The sequence below is a fragment of the Aulonocara stuartgranti genome (assembly GCF_965226115.1).
Source record: "Aulonocara stuartgranti genome assembly, chromosome: 2".
Taxonomy (NCBI): Eukaryota; Metazoa; Chordata; class Actinopteri; order Cichliformes; family Cichlidae; genus Aulonocara; species Aulonocara stuartgranti.
In genome coordinates, this window is record NC_138940.1 from 2,777,205 (window position 1) to 2,797,419 (window position 20,215).

Sequence of the window (20,215 nt, forward strand, 5' to 3'; positions counted from 1 at the left end):
TGCTACAGGAGATTCTACCAATTAAAAATTAAAACAAAAAAAGTCGAAACTTTCCATTCTTGTGTCTTAAGATGATGATGCATGCAGACTGGGTTTCCTTACCTTGTACTTTTATTTCCGAGAGCATATGCACACAGATAGTTTGGTTAGAAAAGTGAAACAAGCTCACAGGTGAGTAATGGCAGACAGTCCATTATTTTCTCCCAAAGTTCTTGGATTAGAAACGCCCTTTACAAAGCTCAGGGCGTACAGTACCTAACCACTTCAGATCTTAGAAATAAATTAGCCACTGCGATGTTTATCCTGTACGGCAAGTAAACAGATCTGTCAAGTTACACTTTATGAAATGTATAGATTGGGATACGTAAATTAGTGCAAATGAAGTGTGGGCTGAACAGTTTGCAACAGATGACACAAAGACTGTGGGGTCCAAATAGTGGTGTTTGGAGGGGAGCTCTGTTAGGTAAACAGCAGCTAGAAGACACATACAGCGAGTGAGGATTCAGACAGTGGAAACTGAAGGAAGTCATCATTGCACAGAAATCTTGACTTGAATGAGGGTGTGTGTGATGAAGAGGATGTCAGACAGAGCGGCGCCTCCAGCCACAGATGTGTCTCCTCTAATATCATTTGGTTTCTTGCATAGTTCTTGTGTTTCTTTGGCCTGAGAGAGGCCTCCAATCATCCTGAATTGCTCAAGTAGTATTCCATTTGAATACTAAACTTGGTAACTTTGCAAATATTTCTCTAATATCAATTGCCACAATGCTCCAGCAGTCTTGTAAGGTGGTAGCACAGGTAGAGGGGAACGTTTTCATTGTCCAGAGGTATTCATCTGCAATCTCACTGTCCAGTAGGAGCCCCTCCTCTCTGCTCAAACGCCTCTAGCTCTCGCTTGTACCAATCAGGAGCCTCCGGGCCATTTTTTCCAGTTGGCTGGTGATCGTAACCGTAGGCAACCGTTAGCTCCTCATCTTTTTGCACAGCCCTCAAGGTTCGGATGCACTTGATTGGCCCAAAACGAGGATGGACAAACCTGTGCAAACCCAGGATAAACACAAATGCACAAAGTCAGGCAAGAAACACTACTTTGTGATTTCATTGTGAGATATGCTACAGTGACGTCTGTCATGGTACCACAAGTTAGATGCTTAGTATATTACTGGGTCTCGGGGCAAATCTTTGGAACATTTTTGGTGTAGGAAAGGTGATATGAGACAGGGCCGGAGGCAGGATGTACCATGGACTGGTCCTATTAGAATCACCCACTGCCCTAAGTGGCAGTGACTGAAAGTGTTGTTTAAAATAGTTAACTAAAGTTAACTAAAGTAAACAGGTGTCTGAATTTATTCTCAAAGCATCTAACTTTGTGTTTTAGAGACTTCTACATTGTACTCTCAGATGGTGCAGCAGGCTAACGCAGGCTAACACAAGGATAGAATACACGGAGCTTCCACATGAATGGTACAACGGTTATTTTATTGAATGGGATGGCAAACAATGCTCTAAGCACCTGCTCCTGGAAAGAAACCTCGCTGGTTTACAAAGACGAACACGTAAATAAATAAATGTGTGCATGATGAGAGTAATGATGGTTGATTGATGACCCTGAACTCAGTGTTTACTCTACACAGATGAGATATAAGCTGCTAATGCTAATATTTGCTTATAAAAACAACTACTGGTTTAACTTTAAAACTTGACAGTGCTCACATGCTAAGTTAGCTTTTTGTCATTTGAAGCTTAGTAAAATAAAATAATCAAATCACTACATGTCGCTAGTTCAATGAGCTCTTAGCTCAGGCTTTCCTGAGCAGCTGTATCGTTTGTCATCTTTGTACAAGTGTGGCCAACTACACAGAATAACTGCAACCTGTGTCAAGAGGTATATATGAATATAGCATTAGCCTCCTTACACTGACTAGCCCCCCAAAAAAACCAAAACCAAAGAATCCACTGCTGGTGCTGATGTGATATTTTCCATAACAACATTAATGGGACCATTGCTGTTAGGGGGTTAAAGCGGGGTACATGTACTTTTTTCTCTCTTGATCTTTAACTTGCTGTTACTGGAAGGGGAATAACCACATGCAAATCAGGTGTTCACTGTCCAGGCTATGGCTCACTGTTCACCTACCGACGGGTGAAAACTGCTCCAGCCCCACTATACGACACTGTGTGTTATTAAGACAGCATGACCACTGAACTGTTCAAACTGTCTCCGTGGTTCTCAGTTCTGACAGGTGGGGCACAAGTTACCTGGCAGAAAAGTCGCGCTGAACTAACTTTTACGGCAGAACAAAGAAATTTATAATTAATTAGGATTAATAATATGCACATCTGCTGAAAGCTGCAGCCGTGTGTCCATAAGAAGAAGAAGAAGAAGAAGTGCACTGAAAAGCGTGAACACGTGGTCGGGTCTGTCGTGCATCGTTTACAGTGGTGCCGAAAACCAGGACTGGGTCACGAGAGACCCGACCACGTGTTCACATTTTCAGTATACTTCTTATTGCAGCTGTCCACTAACACACTGGGCTGCAGCTTTTGTGCTACAGCCTACACACATCAACAACAACAGGACCCAGTTCATTCAGTTTTAAGCCAGCGAGGCATGATTGGGGATTGGCGTGATCGGCTTGATCAGGTGTGCCCGTCTCCCCTGCAGCTGCAGACCATGCCCCAGCACAGCTCTGCAGTCAGAAACAGGCTCACTGCAGCCACTAAGAGTGAAGAGTATTAAACTCTCACTGAATTATATGTTTTCATCTCTGTGAACAAGTTTCTGGATTTCTTTTCTTTAATAAAACTAAGACTGAACTTTATTTTTCCATGTTTGGCAATGTTCACGTTCTATTTAACTTGTTGCGTTTTTGAAGAAGTGCTGCAGACTAATGAAGCAGTCTAGTGACAAAAGCCTCAAATAGTTAAATGAAAGTTGTTTGTTTAAAACAAAAATTACTGAAGGATTCATTGTGAATGACTTTGTTATCTAAATAAAGTTGCAGCTTTCTATCACTGTTTTGCTTCGATGGGGCGTGAATGTGTGGGGAATGATGAAAAGGTTTGAGAACCACTGATCTAGCTGAGGAAAAACAGTTCTATTAAAAATAATTCCCTTCTGTATAACTCATCAAAGATTGCTTGATGTCTTCGGGAGCAGTAACAACATTGGTGGTGCATGACTACAGAAAGTCTTCAGCTGGTCTGAGTGAGGTTATTTCTGTTCAATTTGTAATCACATCAGGCTTCTTTTTTTTAAATGTCAGACTCTGCTGGTCAACCTGTCAGCTTATACTCACGGGTCATATTTGCAGTTGGGGATGAAAGAGTGGTTTGCTTTATGACCCAGAGACGCGCAGTATCTGTCCGTCTGGCCAAATGGCTGAGGGACGTCAATCACGGTATCCTCATCGAGTGAAATTGTGTTTCCATTCAGTGCCCAGTCCCTGCTGTCCACCTGATGAGTCACGGATAAAAACACAAAGAAAACACAAGCGCATTTAATGGGGATAATTCTACAGGGTGGGCCATTCATATGGATACAGCGTAATAACATGGGAATGGTTGGTGATATTAAAGTCCTGTTTGTGGCACATTAGTATATGTGAGGGGCAAACTCCTCAAGATGGGCGGTGACCATGGTGGCCATTTAGAAGTCGGCCATCTTGGATACAACTTTTGTTTCTTCAATAGGAAGAGGGTCATGTGACACATCAAACTTATTGGTAATGTCACAACAATGGTGTGCTTGGTTTCAATGTAACTTTATTCTTTCATGAGTTATTTACAAGTTTCTCTTTGTTCACAGCCATTGACATGTCAAAGAGGTTAACACGTGAGGATCGAAATTGTGTTGATATCTGGTGAACGCAGTAACCGGGTCATTGCAGCACATTTCAATGCAAGACCCCCTACGAGACCACCCATCTCCCATGCTACAGTTAGCAAACTGCTTGCTAAGTTTGGTGAAACTGGTTCAGTGTTGGATTTGCCAAAATGTGGACGCAAGAAAACTGTCACTGATGAAGAAACATCAGTGGCTGTCCTAGCTTCATTCAGCAAGAGCCCACAGCGTAGCACTCGCCGCATGTCACTGGAGAGTGGCATTAGTCGAACGTCCCTTCGGCGGATATCAGCTACTCACAAATGGCGCCCTTACAAACTCCAGCTGCTGCAGCATCTCAACGAGGATGACCCAGATCGGCGCACAGAATTTGCAGAATGGGCAAAACAAAAACTGGAACAGGACCCTCAGTTCACGCAGAAGATTTTGTTCAGTGATGAGACAAACTTCTATGTGAATGGTGTTAACAAACAAAACCACCGCTATTGGTCTGACACTAACCCACACTGGATGGATCCCTCCAAGACTGTTGGAACAACAAAAGTGATGGTTTGGTGTGGTATATGGGGGACAACGATAGTGGGTCCATTCTTCATCAATGGAAACCTCAAGGCCACTGGATATTTGAAACTGCTACATGATGACTCTTAATGACCTTGGTGCGTTGTTTGTGGTCTGTGTTTCATACCTCAGAGTGGGTGATGCGTACTCCATTGTAAAAAGCCATCACAGTGTTGGCCTCAGCATCTGTCTTGGCGAAAAGTCCCTGTCCTGCTCCTCTGATTGTAGAGTCTGCCACAAACACTCTGACAAACAGAGGCAGGGGTAAGACAATGAAATACTGACCACGAATTCAAGAGGAACAATGTGATTGGTCAGGATTCCTATAAAACGTATCTACCTTTGGCTCTCATAAGGATCTGGAAGCAGAGTATGGGTGGCGATACAGGTGGATGTGGATTTGTCATACGAGTACACAGGACCTGTAAAAGAAGATTGTCAGATTAGTGGGATTCTTTAACCACAGGCCTTTCTCCATGAAATACAAGTGGAACCATATTAACCAGGGCCAGAGGAAATGACACGAGCATGGGTGGTGGACAGCACATGCAAGGCAGCATTGGTTAATGAGTGAAATGTAAAAAAACAAACTTCAATTAGAATGATACCAAAGTGACAGTAATTCCTCTACATATATCTCAGAACTGTTCAGTCACATTAGCCAGCTTAAATAAACGGTTGCATCCATGGCTCCTGCTGGCTTTCGGCTCTTGAAACTAGCCTAAATATTAATAGTCGTTGTGTCTCACGTTTCTGGACACTGACCAGCTGAGAGAGGAGCAGCACTTAGTGATGATGTGAAGAAGTTAGTGTATAACTTAAAGCAGTTTTAATAAATCCTTTAGAACTTTAAGGGGAAGCTTTCAAGAACATAAGATCAGCTCTTGTAGGTTTTAACACAGTTTCACAATTTGGCTCAACCGAAAACTTTCATATTAGCATCCATGGACCGTGAACTTGGTTATATGTTAATCTTCTTAAACCTGGTAGGAGCAGAAAGTAAAGCTGTCCAGGCAGAGTGCAGCAAAATGCAAAGGAGAGACTTTTACACAGGAAGTACAAATTATGAAATGGGATGTTTTAGTCTGGTCCATTTGTCAAGCTGCAAGCTATTAAACTGCTAAACAATTTAACAGCTTGCCCGTGCACATGATTGAGGTTTCTATCATTACGTTTCCAGTATATTACATTGCACTGAAACGATCCATGTCATCATGCATTATACCATAACACAGTTTCTTGATAATAAATGTATTATTATTTATTCACATCTATTAACGCTTTAGCCTTTTGCATCTTGAAAATCCAACATAATCAATTTTAGGAAAAGGGCAATTTCTTATTAAATGCATCAACTCCTGAACAAAAGTCTCGACAAACAAATGTGGACGTTGGCATCACTCCTTACTATTGGGGCTGATTTCGAAGCGTGGTCTCCCAGTCTGGTTGGAGATGACAGCAGCAAGTTGGGCCTCAATGAGCTCCCCATCCACAAAGCTTCCATATAGAGCCGTTCGACCGTCAGGGTAGATATACGCTACAGAGTCACCAGTCATTTCCCCGTCCTCGTTTACCTCCCCAAACACACAGCCTCTGTCCTAGACGCACCACAGTACACGCCAACATGCACAATACACATGGTTAGAAATACTTCTGCTATGTTCTGTATAAGCAGAAGTTAGACAGTAAGCTGACTCACAGGGTAGTAGACCCAGCATTCCCCACAGCGGTTGTTGCCTTTGTACTGGCCCTTGAACACCAGGTGACCCTCGCCATCGAACTCCTGAGCAGGCCCATTAAGCTCTCCGTCCACATATGTCCCGTTGAGGACGCCCCCATCTTCGTAGGTGTACACTCCTTGGCCCTGCAGAGCATCATCTACATAGAACCCCTCTAAAGTGCTGTGAGAGGGAAAAGAAGGACAACTGCAATTAAGATTTTTACATTTGAAGTCTAAATTCAATCTTCAAGGTGAATAGGGCCAGACAAAGGTTATTTATGTCTCCAGTATTTCTTTCTGAGGTTTGTCTAACTGTTCCTTCTTATTCAGGACAAACTTTAATCCTGAAAAACAAAACCAGTGCTGACATTCTAAAAAGTACAACATAATATTATCATTATATCAGCCATATGATATCATTTATTAAAAAAGAACAAACAAAACTTTTTCACATTTCTGCGGTATTGTTTTGAGAGAGGTAGTGGTGGTATGGCATAAAATAACTCAATGTATACTGCACGACAATTTTAGGGGTAGTTTTAAAAGGAAATTACATCTGTGATGGTTTTGTAATTACATCGGACAGGTTTGGTCACAGGTTTTCTGGCAGCCCACAATCAGACTGTGTTGGTATATCTGCAATGGTCCCATTAATAATCTATTCCATCTACAGGGCAAGCCGCTCAGTCATGTGTTGTACTGCATGTTTGGACTTGGAGGAGGAGAGTAGTTGTTTTCTTGTTTACTTCTGATGCCGCTGCCTGTAATCCAGTAATGTTTGTAACTGTAATGCTCAAGAACTTTACTCTGTTTTTCTACTGAAAAGCACACATGCATTAACACAATATTAATAAGTAAGTCTCAAAACCTTCTATTGGCAAATACATATGTAGCTTTGGAAAGGTGCCATTACACAGCTGCAGTAACACAGATGTTCACTTATCGCACAGCACACTATCACAATACCTGCGTCTGACTGCTCCTGCAGTGTTACACTCTTCTCCTTGGAGGAAACTGACCGCTGCTCAAAGCCATGTCCTCTGCTGTCACATGCATAATCGTACTTTTCTTTTATTATTACCAATATATCCACAATAATGAGGCGTTTGTCAGATAAATGCAGAACATACATCTTTCATATCTGGCAGTGACAGCGGTCAGATATAGTAAATGTTTTTAATTCAAGTAATGTCAGATTTACGTCCCCATCAGTGATCCTAACAGATTATTTAAGTCCTTAGTTTGTTATGTTTACAGTACCTTCCATCAAAGAAGAAGAACTTGCCCTTGCCATTTTTCTCTCCATGGGTGAAATGTCCTTCAAAGCGATCACTGGACGAGTAGGTCACAGTGCAGAAACCATGGGGCTGACCATCTTCATCCAATGGACCTGAAAGTTCATGCAGACACAATGTTTCAGTGTGATGAGGATGAGTTTTTAATGAAATCAGGTTATAGAAATAGATCCCAGATAGGCCCATCCATTTGTTTTCATGGATCTACCATAAAATACTAAACAAAGCATGTTCAGCTGATTTAAACGAGTACTACAAATAAAGCCTGTAAAGGTTTCTGCTGAGGTCCTCAAGCTCCTTTCTTAAACGCCTAAAGCACTTCCTGTATCTACTGTTACATTTTAGCCACGTCCCTCATGGAGCAGCAACAAGACCCGTGGATGATTACAGAGGCACCTGGCTAAAAGGACATGTCAGTCTAGAGCTCTAATAATTTGTTTTTGGACACTTTTGCTAACAGTGACATCTCTATTTTTTACTCTCTCGGTCTACTCCAACAACTTACTTGTTAACCTCTTGCTTTAACCGTTACATCCAACCAAAACATCAGTTGTGATTTGTAAAGTATGAACCAAATGATGCCTAAAGTCTATTTAGCATAGATGGGTCATTATTTTCAAAATCCTCACAATAAACAAAGTATCCTTCAATGTTCCAGAAGTTCAGTGCAGGTTACATCAGGTGGTTTCTTCAGTGGTGCTGACATAGCTCAGCAGGAACACTTGGTCATTACACACGGCGATAGAAATTAAACCCCAACTGATACAAGGTTTGTTTTTTTGTTTCTTTAAAGACTGATACTCATATTTGGTGATTTAGTAACCCGGGTTTCTAATATCACAGGTTTTGTGATAAGATCGTGACAATGCAAATTAAAAAGCAATGACGTTGAAGAGTGCCCTCTGATGGACAAACTGCAACATCAACACTCAAAGTTGTTGAGTGCTTCTCCCATCTCTTCTTTTTATTGGATTTATAGGTTCTTATCAGCCATCGATAATCCGGCAAACAGCAAATATCATCAGCCTGCTGATAAATCAGTCAGGCTCTAATGCAATTAAACACCAAACACTGTTGTTCCTCTATGTTTAATTGCACTAAAGTTCCTTTCAAAGAAAACTCGAACAGAAGAATAATTCAATCAGTTCCCATTAGTTGTTAATGACACACGGAACCAGTTACAATATTTTACTTCAGTCAGGAAATGAAACGGCAATGCTGGCGACAAAACACCAACTAAAATCTATTTCATTGCAAAAGGAAGCATCAGTACGTCCCTGGAGTGGAAATAAAAGCTTCATTTGCACGTGCTAATCACATCACTGACTGAGCTACACTCCTGGAAATAAATAAATTCAACAATAATAACTCGACACACTTTTAACCAACCACCAAGTAACAATAACATTTCTTAATATGTGTTATGTGAGAGTTTGGTTGACAGCATATTCGTACATAATTGTTACTCACTCACAGTGAGTAGATAACTGAGATTACAGCAAATGAAACTAAGTTACAGCTAGAATATAAACGAGGCAAACAAACAGCAGCGCAACACGATACCGTTGTATTTGCAGAATTCAGTAGGCCAGACTTCCAACGTGCAAAGCAGTACTGAGTCAGGGAAACGGGTTAAACCGTTTCAACCTCTGAGGGCAGTTATTTAGTCGGGGTGGGCAGAAACCCTTTACGGCGGTGTTGGGGCTTTTTAAACCTTCTGACTTCTTACAGCGTGTCCAGTCGGTTTCCTTTGAAAGAGCACTGTGATTAGCTCTGTGAGGGCTGCGTGCTAACGGGGGCTTCGGGTCCGTAGCTTTCAGCACTGTGTGCGCCACAGCGGAGTTTTCAGCCCGGGTCTCCTAACGCGACAGCACTACTTTAGTCCGACGCAGTGAAATCTCAGTCCAGCCTCTGAACGAGGGAGAAAGAACCCGCGTGTAACGGTGGTGCTAGTTTAACAACAAAGACGTGCAGCACTACAACAAAAAGTAACATTTGGTGTCATTCTGCACTTCCTGCCCTGCTGACTAATCACAGCAGCCACGCTAGCAGCGGAGCACTAATACCCCACACACCGCCCTCACGCGCCTGACCGGCGGATCTCCTTGTCAAACAGAGGGCCTGGCGCTGCGAGCTCCCGAGCAGGCCCGCCGACAGATCCACTCATGAAGATTTGTTTAAAGACAATCGACACCACTCAGCCAAAGTGCTGAGAATACCTTCTCCACGGTGCAAATGCAGTCGTTCACGCGTACACGGCACGAATGGCAGAGGTTACGTACCTTCTACAACCTCTTCTACATTTTCATCGTCGCTGTCCATGCTGCAGGAGACCGCTGTGACCGCACCACGGCTTCGACTGCTTTTCCTGCCACCCATGTGGCGTCGTTTGGGGACGGTAACATGACAACCGGGGACACCTTTTTTCACATGCCACACGTTTCGTGGGCATTTCATTATATTTGCACGGAAATATAGCGTGTTTAAAACTAGTAGGTTATTATTAAAAATAAGAAATCTCAACGAGCTTACTTTAATAAAAAAAATCATAAGAGTAAATAAACTGACAGTGCACTTAGATCCCCCCAGTAGAGCCAACATTTACATAAAGAATTTCTGTAAACATTTAATGGCATTTCTTAGCCGTCGCTGCTCAAAGTGGGGTTTTCTACAAAATAACCATTATAGCTATAAGGTCACATTTTCTTCTTCTTTCTGCACTAAGAAGAAGAAAAGGCCATCTCACCCTAACCTTTTCTGTCACACCAGCGTGTCCTCCATTACTACATCTATGAACGTCCTGTGTGGTCTTCCTCTTTTCCTTGTGCCGGGCGACTTCATTGTCAACATGCATGTGCAAACTTGCTCAGCTTCATCTCCAAAGCAGTCCACCTGAGCTGTCCCTCTGATGTGGTCATTTCTAATGTTGTCAGTGCCGGTCACTCCCAGGGGAAAAGCCCCTTCAGCTCTGCCACCTGTCTTTTTGTCAGTGGCATCACTTCCAAACCAAACATCATAACAGGTCCTACTGCCATTTTGTAAATCCACCCATTCACTCTTACTCCTATCCTTCTGTAACAATCTCTCCATCACCTCTCTATAAAATGCCTCTTTACATGGTTGACTCCTGGTATTTCAACCATTCCTCATTCCCTACATCTACTTGCAGCTTCAGTGTTACACCTGCCTTCTTTGTACGTCTTCATGAACTCTCTCAACACTGTTTCTCTGCATGAAGCCCTACTGCTGCTCGCTGACCGTCACCTCTCTAGCTTCTACTTCGTTGTATGGCTCATCAGCTTGATTTTCCTATAGCTGCATCCTTGTTGAAGATCAGTACCAGAACACTTCTTCTTCGTTCCTCAGGCGTCCTTTCCAAAACTGTGTTAAATAATCTGGTTTAAAAAGTCCACTGCCCTGTTTCTCAGACATCTCTATACCTCCACATGTAAATCATCAGGACTCACTACCTTTCCACAGCTGCCCTCACTTCCTCCTTATACTTCCTGATTCATTAACATTCCTTTATGTCATCCTCTTATTCTCATGTCCATACCTACCCAACATCTTCTCATTATCAATTTTCTTTCACCTACAAATCCACTAAAATCAACCAATCACCACTATGTCCAAACAAAAAATATGTGGTGAAAGCTTCCATACAGATGTAATCATTCATTTCTCAAACATTAAATACATACATTATATTTTGTCGTAGCATTCACATACAATTGCAGTTTATACAGACTATGCCAGGGGTCAGCAACACCCAAAGAGCCATTTGGTAGAGTTGGATGTCTCGAGACCGGTCTTGGTCTCAAGACCACTTTTACGTGGTCTTGGTCTTGACGGACTTTTGTCTACCATTTGGACCCAGTTTCCACAGAAAAGAAAACACTGGGAGCCGCAAATACTTTTTGTCATCTAAAATGAAGATAACACTGTTATTGTTATGCCTTGTATACACCTGTATTGTGTATTGTGTTGCATCACAGAGGATCTCTCCTGGACGTACAACACCACAGCACTGGCCAAGAAATCACAGCAGCGTCTCTTCTTTCTCCGCAAACTAAGAAGAGCAGGAGCACCAGCCCCCATCATGTACACTTTCTACAGAGGCACCATCGAGAGCATCCTGTCGAGCTGCATCACTGTGTGGTTTGGAGCCTGCAATGCGTCCTGTCATAGAACCCTCCAACGCATAGTGAGAGCTGCAGAGAGGATCATTGGTGTCTCTCTCCCCTCCCTCCAGGACATTTACAGCACCCGTCTCACTAAAAAAGCCCTTTGCATAGCGGCTGATCCCACGCACCCAATGCAAAGCTTCTTCAAGCTGCTGCCGTCAGGGAGGAGACTGCGGAGTCTCCAGGCCAGGACCAGCAGGCTGAAGGACAGCTTCATCCATCAGGCTGTCAGGAAGCTTAACTCCCTCCCGATTCTGCCCCCTCTCCCCTCTCTCCTCCACGGTCTCACTGAACTCTGTCACACACACACACTCTCTGACTCACTCACTGGCCTGCACCAGTTACCAGTCACTTTGTGGAGCATTGGACTGCCATTACCTCATAAGACTCTGTTGTTACACTATCTCTTACCGTACATTACTAAATCTCCATTTGCACTATTTGCCTACTTGCACTACTCTGCCTGGTTTACACTCAATGTCATTTACCCATTATATTGTATATTGTATAGCTTTCTTGTTATATGTAAAATTGTATTGTATTTATTTAAATTTTTACTTTTTAATTATTTTACCTGCATTTTTTAATCACTCTTATATTTAAATGTTCATTTGCTATTTTATCTAGGGATTGAGAGTAACGTAGTTTCTATTCTCTGTATGTCCTGTACATGTGGCAGAATTGACAATAAAGTTGACTTTGACTTATGAAATCAATGAACTGCTACAGAGAAAAATAAATTTTATTCATGGAATGAACACATTTTGAACTCTTAAAAAATATAACACAAAGGAAAGACAGTTGAAGGTCTCTTTTAAATGAATTAAAAAGCTGATCTTAAATTATTCATATACCAAACAAAAACTGTAGCGTTGAGCTGAATTTTAAAAGTAATTGGAAAAATTCACTCAACTGCTAAAAAAAGAAAGAAAAAGAAATATTTGCAAAATATCTGTATAAATATTTATTTTAAGTGGTTGACGTGTGTGGCGGGGCGTGGTCTGCACGCTACAGGGGAGGCGGACGCACCTGAGCGGCATCCGCAATCAAGCCCCCCCGGCTTAAAGTCTGTGCTCTCTCTGCTGTTGTGTCGACTGTGTGGCTACAGCAACAATGTGTAAAAATGTTCAATAAAGAAAAAAAGCATGTACATGCAAACATCGCTGGGTCTGCCATGGCGCACAGCGTCTGCAAATCGGGGCTGTACGAAGTCACTTCGTCTTTACGCAGGACTGTAAGCTGCCATCTGTGAGGCGTGAGCGCTGTTTGTTTTTACCGTAGTTCATGGTGGAGAACAGCTGCTCACATACGTATGTGGATCCGAAGCTCCATACTTGGCCTGCCTGGGGTTGACACTCTCCATAAATGCAGGGCATTTCGGCTGATATGGTTTATGCGAGTGTGACGCTTATTTTGAGCGATGATAATAACATATGATTTTATTTTGATATTTGAAGACCACGAGAATCTTCCAATTTACAACTAGAAGTTAAAAAAGAACTAACACGAATAAAATACACTTCAGTTAAATACTTATATATATTTTTTCAAACCACGTGGAGCCGCAGGTTGCCGACCCCTGGACTATGCTCTAAGAAATGCCCCCCCTACAGTAGCAGGCCTGCAGAATAAACTCACACTGATAACAGTGCGTGGTATACAGTGGCATGATAAATGAAGCTCGAGCCACTGTAATTAATTAAGGACCATCACACTTTAATTGTTCAGTTCTGTGCATGCATTTATACATGTGCATATATAACTGTATGATATGCTGATGATAAACTAACAGCAGGTATTAAAGTTTTAGCCAGGTTTTTCTTGTGGAGTGTTAGTGATAGAGTTCATAGAGAGTTCTGCCCACTCATGGCAGATCTTTAGCTGCATAAGAGTCACGGGACTTTCTTACTTGCACAACTTGTGGGATGTGCTAAAGTCCCTTTGCCCCAGGAAGTACCTCCTATTTGTTATGTAAAGCTGACTTTGTGTTTAGGAGCAAACTGTGAGGACGGCTGTTTTTTCCCAACAGTCTGATGGAAGCGGACTCCCCTCTTTTGTTGGCTGCAGTGTCCCTGCTGTCAGTTCTGCACATGGGTAAGTAAAACACAGCAGCTTAATGGATGTTGTGCATGTCAAGGTATTGTCCCAACTTAATAATAATGTGGGTGTGGTTTCCCACTCCTGTGTAGGTACTGTGCAACAGCAAGACTAGGCAAGTTTTACACTTAGCACTCCACTCATTTAGTGATCATCAGATCACATCTAGGATGCGGATTTCCTCTTGTCAGCAGCTTGAACATGGTTTCCCACACAGAAAAGCACATACATTCTAAATGCAAACAACATCCTTATTATTTTAAATGTGTGCATTTATCAAATCAAATCACTTTTATTGTCACATCACATATGCAGGTACACTGGTACAGCACATGTGAGTGAAATTCTTGTGTGCGAGCTTCACAAGCAACAGAGGTGTGCAAAGTACAATAACATAAGCAAATATAAGAATGGCTAAATCTGAGAATTATATGAAGAAATATGTAAAGAAACCTCTGTCACTGTCTCCTCTCAGGCTACCTGGCTCGGCGGGTAGGAAGATCCAGGATGGCTTACAACATCGTACCTCCTGTTGTCACTGGACCTCCAGAATTTGAGAGGACATTCCGTGCACAGTAAGAAGACCTGATTGTAATGCTATAGTCAAATGAACTGAAGGGTAAAACTAGTTTAAACAGACTACTTTAAAGTAGTAGTCTGATTACAGAGTGATATGGGAGAGAATGCCTGAGGAATGGAGAAACAGTTTACTGGTACCACACCATGAAGTTATTCAAAGGAGTTTCTGAAGCTAGGTTAAGAAGAGAGCTGACAATCAGTGAGCAGCAGTGTGGCGGAGGGAGCTGATCTGCAGTCAGAGTAGGGACAAGGTGGAGCTCCAAGGATGTCCTAACATTACCTGTGTTTGTTCTCAGTCAGAACTGTGTGGAGTTCTACCCTCTCTTCCTGGTGTCGATGTGGACCTGTGGTACCTTCTTCAGTGAGGTGATTGCAGCTGCAGGAGGGCTAGTGTACATGGTCGCTCGACAGATGTATTTCAGTGGATATATCACGTCCCCCAAGAAAAGGTCTTTCATGATACTAAAATATCAAATACTTAAAAGCACATGGTGGCAGCGCTGACTTTAAAGTATCTGATGTTTGACCTATTACAGCACGCTGACTGAGTACTTTCTGGTTTGCAGGTTACCTGGCTTTATTCTGAATTTGGTTGTCCTCGGCATTCTGTCTCTGCTGGGTTCGATTGGAGTGCTGCGTGGAATACTATACAAATACTTTCTTATCTAACTTTGAAAAATGTCATCAAACTGTGCAAACCAACAAATAAAGTTATTTGTATTTGGTAGAAGTTTTTATAAAATTATTTTCCAATGTTTATATTTTCAGTTCTTTATAGTTTAGACTAGGTTTACATGTTCAGTTGTTGTTGTTTCTAAATTAGTTTCAGTGTTCGATTCAGTGCTGTATGTTTCCTTATTATTATACTATGTGTGTATTTACGATTAACTTTTCAGTTTTACTTTTCGAGTTAACTATTTTCTTTCTCTATACTTTTAGCTTGGTTTTTATTCATTAATATAATCTTGGAACAAAGACATATAATAGCATAAATATCTGTTAGATTTAACTGTGTGACCATGGCCTGCATAGCTTATCTAAAACAGCATTTTCCAACTTCAAAAAAGGAGTGGCTTTAAGCGATTTACCTTCAAGTGTGCAACACCTTAAGTGTTGTTTCCGGCAAGAACTGTGGTACAATAAAATAACTGCAAACAGTGGAAAAAAGGGGGAAAGATGAACTATGATGTCGTTCTGTTGTTTGTCCCAGCGGGGTGTACGGCGCCCCCTGGCGGCTGTGAGGTGCAAGTGCCTGATAATAGCCAATGAATTCTAGCACTGCCGAGAACATTCAAGCTGTGCTGAATTACGCTAGTCTTTAATTTTCCTATCGATATTTAGCGCTGCAACGTTTGTTTTTCCACGTCGCTGGGTATGGGTCCTTTCATTTTACGGCTTATACCTAACTGCGTGTGGCAGCTAATTTTAAATAGCCTCCGGCTAACGGTTATTAGCATAGGAGCAGCTAGTTAGCACCACACTGTTAGCACGGTGTGGTTTACTTTGGCCAGCTGGTCTCTTTGATCAGTTTTAAAAATACCCGTGGTTCACGTGACCTTTAGAAGGGTCCGATACCAGACAAACAAGCGGTCATAGGGTTTAGCTGTTAGCATTATTAACGCTGTTGTAGGCACTGTCTCTTAGTCACGGCGCTGCACTGGTGTGCTGAGAATAATAAACTCTTGTTAAAATGTGTTGTTATTATTATAGGTGTGGCAAAAGTGATGATTAAAAAGAATTGTGTGCACCGCATGACAACAAAATGTAAGCGTTTACTGCCAAGTGACAGCTGAGGCAGCTGCCCAGAGCAGTTTTGGTAAACAGCATTTCATCACGTTGTGTAACATACGTGTGAAAAGCTGTACGGTCGTTTTCAAGCATGCGTAGCTTTTGCTACAAACAGTGGATAAGCTAACTTACAGATATTTAACTGTCAAATGTTCCTGCAGTGTCCCCGAGAGTCGCAGCCCTGCATTCCAAAAAGGAAGACGAGTACTTCACCATGAGCTCAGAGGATGGTGAGACAACACACACACACCCCTCCACAGTGTGCATGTTCACTCTTTCCTGCGCCTGACGGCTCCGTTCGCCTGCTGCAGGTGACATGGAGAACCAGGCTGAGCTGGAAGAGAAGACCAGGCTCATCAACCAGGTGTTGGAGCTTCAGCACACTTTAGAGGGTAGGCACGTGCAGCCTCACAGCTGTTACCTGCTAAAATGGAAAATGAATTCTTTAAATATAAACTGTAAGGTTTCTTGTGGGGTGGCTTAGACTCGTGTTGCAGCTTCATGTCACGCTGGGATTTGTAGATGAAATTGTGCATTTACATTTTTAAAAGTTGCCCCTAACTTTACGCACTGTAGATGGGCTTTTGGTGGGAAGCATCAGAATGTTGATTTCTCTATGTGAATGTTACTCATAAATGTATCTGTGCCAGCAGAATGTTCACAGATTGATAACACACAGCAACACTGCATCACTCAGAGTGGATTTGAGCTGTTTAGCCTCATTTTTAAACCAGCTTAGTTTGGCCCGTTGAACTCTGCACCGTCTGGCTGATAGTAGAAACTCATTCTGAGAGTTCTGGTTGCACAGTGTTTGAACATCAGTGGGGAAAGGTGACTTCAACACAACCCTACAGTCTCTGCAGCGTGGACAAAGTCCTTGGTGTTTCACGCCAAGTCAGTGGTCGATGGTGGCCTCAGCGATTGCCTTACTTTCTGAATCAATACAAAGCTTCTTATTATGGTTAAATATAATTTCCCTGTTGCACGTGCAGCACTGAGATGTGTTGTGTGAACAGACACACACATTTATTTTGTGTTTGGAGAGTGGAAAGATCAGGAGGTGTGACAGAAATGAAGGAAACACAGAATAGGTGCACCTAACATAACAGTGTTTGCTGAACTATGAATGAGCTTTAAATGTTTTTTTAATGGATTCTTGGATAATGATGATGTTTTAAACTGTAATGAATATGTTTACCACCCTTGTAGTTTCCACATTCCTGTATGGTTGACTGATGTTTTTGTTGATGTGTTCAGACCTGTCTGCCCGAGTCGATGCTGTAAAGGAAGAGAACCTGAAGCTGAAGTCGGAGAACCAGGTCCTGGGTCAGTACATTGAGAATCTCATGTCGGCTTCCAGTGTCTTTCAGACCACTGACACCAAGAGCAAACGAAAGTAAGGAGACCTTCAGAGAGGCCTGACCTAAATCCACCCCTCCACCGTCCCTAACAGAGCCCAGACCGTACCAGAGGACTGGACTCACGGACCCTTTAATACTGCTGAAACCTGAAACCCGTTTCTGTCTCTAACATGTGCAAATAAGGGAATTTGTTGTTTTCGTAATGTGGCTGCAGTGGCCAGTGTTGCATTCATTAAAAGAGAATGTCCAGAAGAAAAAGAAGAAAGGGAGACCTGATCCAGAGCTGCACATTAATATTAAACCTAACTCACGAGCTGACACACACTTGTCAGGAAGGACAGCTGGCCTGAATCCTCTTCTGATATCTGAGTGCCTGAAATCTGTGCAAGTCTACAGAAGGAAAACATGCTTTGCTGTTTTTCCCACATAATGAGTCCTATTTCATAAAGTACAGTTCTGTGAGGTGTTTAGCACTTTCCTAATTTCTTATTTTCTTTACATATTTGTTACAGATCATCAAAAGTTAGACTTTGAAATGAGTAAAATGCAGTTTTTAAATGGTTGTTACACATGTTAAAGCTGTGCAAACCAACCTATGTGGGAAAAGTAATCCCGACTTGATCCGATTGAGTGATGTGAGACACTCGTTGCCACTTAACACAAATAATTGACAGCAGTTGTTGCACAACCAGTTATTTGGTCTTTGGGGGTAATAACCATAAGTAGGGACAGAAAGGTGGGTTTGTATCGTTTATTTCCCTTAAATAATTAATAGTCATTTAAAAACTACATTTTATATTTGCTCCGGTTATCTTTGTCTAATATGAACGTTTGTTTGATCTGAAACATGTAAGTGTGACAAATATGTAAAAGACCTCAGGAAGTTGGAGGAACACTTCTACACGACACTGTCAATCCCATTTGTTCTTCTGGAATATCTAAATGATGAGATACGATTCAAGCAGCTGTCACCTGGTTAACTGTAACACCAACTCTGTGGACATCACAGTTAGTCAGTTCAGTTATGTTTGCAAACTCGTGGCACACAAACAGGAAACCGGTGAGATACCTGGAACTAGACTTTCTAGAATCCTGTTGTGTAATGTGTTGATGTAAACAAAGAAACCAGACCCAATCAGTGTGTAAGACGGGCTTCCTGTTTAAGCGACGGTGAGTGCTTTGAGTTTCAGAAGACGTAAGAGCTCAGCTTTTGTGCCATGTTCGTATATTCAGACTTTGTTTTTTGGCATTTTGCACACATACAAAGCAAAGACAAAAGTGCAATCTTACACTGGCCTTTTGTGTATCAGCAAACAAGCTGAACTCGTGGTTAGGTTTCCACCTTTAGGAAGCCTGCCGAGGGGCAGCAGTCTTGTGAGCTGTACTGCATGTACGTTTTGGAGTCATTAAATAAATAATGGTTTGCTTTTATATGGCTATTCTGTGAGTGTGACAAAAGTCTCGGTGTTTTCATGTATTCGGTGCTCACAGATGTAAATCAGCAGAAACAAGAATAATAGATTAGCTTCCAGTCAGTGTGGTTAGTGTTACACCTCCTGCAGATCTTCTGATACACAGGAAGGCATCACCGAAGAACTGACACTGGATTACAATTGTCACAGTTCAGATGATGCTTTGAAAATACCGGTGACGTTACTGCTCCTGAGCGCTGCACACAGGCCTGACACACAAAAAGAAAACTTCCACACCACAGATGTTGAAGTGTTTACATTAAATTCTGTCTTCTGCTCTCGATACTTGTTAGTGAGGAGCTTGGCTTGATCTAAGATGGGATTGACACACCTTGTTTTAATTCTGAGTCAGTGTTGCTGCCATTGCTACAGCTCCAGTGGATCTTTGAATGGCTACTTTAGTTCCAAACCCCTGGTCTTTGTCATTTCAGCGTGATGTCACTTCCTCTTTCTTGCTGCTTGGGTTGGGATTAAACAACACTAGTGGCACTGTTTGAGTTCACAGCTAAAACCATGATGTGTCATTTTGATTTGAGCCTGTGTGCGCTGATTGATGAACTTCTCTTTAACCATGCTGTATACTGTTTACATTTTGTTCGATTGCCAGTTTGACTTGGCAAGTCTTGGTTAAATAAAGCTACGATCTTTTCATGACGTTTCTAAGTGATATTTCTTGAGCTAACAATCTCTTTGTTTTATTTGCCGCTCACGGAGTCAACTAAAGGTGCTCACCAGGACCTGATACCATCCATTATGCATTTAACAGCTGGTGTATGAATAAGAACACAGAAAGGTGGTCAAACTAAAAAAAGGAAAGAAACTATTTTGGTATATTCAACTATATAATAACGAGAAGAAGAAGAAGAATATGTACAAATGATGACAAAGATGCAATTTAAAATAGTATCTTTGCTACAGTGTTACATCTGCATTGTAAGAGTTGAGTTGTTTTTATGGTTAACTTTGATTCCCTGGGTCTTTTCCTGTGTGTTATAACTTTTCGATATATTTTCATGTGCCTTATATTTGCTTTGTGACTATGTGTCTTATTTTGAAAGAAATATTTACACGTTACCATAGCGACCAGAGAGCATTAAGGGGCAGAGAGGAGGATGCTACTCTCAGTGTTGTTGGCGCATTTCAGGAGGACTAATAAAATAAAGGACTAATAAAGTTACACAATTACAGTGAATTTGCATTTATTATTATATTTACAAGATACCACAGATTTTGTCTTGGTCGTATCATTTTATTTTGTTGTGTTTATCTGCGACAGCTTAAAGGCTGGTCCGTGAAAATGTTGTCTGACATTAA

General features: G+C 41.9%; 3 protein-coding genes across 4 annotated transcripts; 2 read left to right on the plus strand and 1 right to left on the minus strand.

Annotated features, from left to right (window-relative positions):
• Positions 1 to 93: 93 nt before the first annotated feature.
• Positions 94 to 9,830, minus strand: setd7 (SET domain containing 7, histone lysine methyltransferase). The gene is made up of 8 exons (XM_082552913.1): positions 9,703 to 9,830; positions 7,386 to 7,515; positions 6,105 to 6,306; positions 5,814 to 6,003; positions 4,746 to 4,827; positions 4,533 to 4,650; positions 3,300 to 3,457; positions 94 to 1,036 (listed from the first exon to the last, which is right to left on the minus strand). Exons 1-8 carry the CDS (start codon positions 9,797 to 9,799, stop codon positions 844 to 846), a joined length of 1,170 nt encoding a protein of 389 aa, XP_082409039.1. The 5' UTR covers positions 9,800 to 9,830; the 3' UTR covers positions 94 to 843.
• Positions 9,831 to 13,542: 3,712 nt separating this feature from the next.
• On the plus strand, positions 13,543 to 15,010 carry mgst2 (microsomal glutathione S-transferase 2). Its single transcript, XM_082553078.1, has 4 exons — positions 13,543 to 13,698; positions 14,177 to 14,276; positions 14,577 to 14,729; positions 14,847 to 15,010. The coding sequence occupies exons 1-4, from the start codon at positions 13,638 to 13,640 to the stop codon at positions 14,947 to 14,949; spliced, it is 417 nt and encodes a 138-aa protein (XP_082409204.1). The 5' UTR covers positions 13,543 to 13,637; the 3' UTR covers positions 14,950 to 15,010.
• Positions 15,011 to 15,117: 107 nt separating this feature from the next.
• LOC309718096 (short coiled-coil protein B) lies at positions 15,118 to 19,555 on the plus strand. Of its 2 annotated transcripts, none has more exons than XM_082553101.1 (4): positions 15,118 to 15,652; positions 16,230 to 16,298; positions 16,380 to 16,460; positions 17,326 to 19,555. In XM_082553101.1, exons 2-4 carry the CDS (start codon positions 16,283 to 16,285, stop codon positions 17,466 to 17,468), a joined length of 240 nt encoding a protein of 79 aa, XP_082409227.1. In that variant the 5' UTR covers positions 15,118 to 15,652; positions 16,230 to 16,282; the 3' UTR covers positions 17,469 to 19,555. The 2 variants fall into 2 exon arrangements, with proteins under 2 accessions (XP_082409227.1, XP_082409226.1); XM_082553100.1 differs by lacking the exon at positions 15,118 to 15,652 and adding an exon at positions 15,660 to 16,044.
• The last annotated feature ends 660 nt before the right edge of the window (positions 19,556 to 20,215 follow it).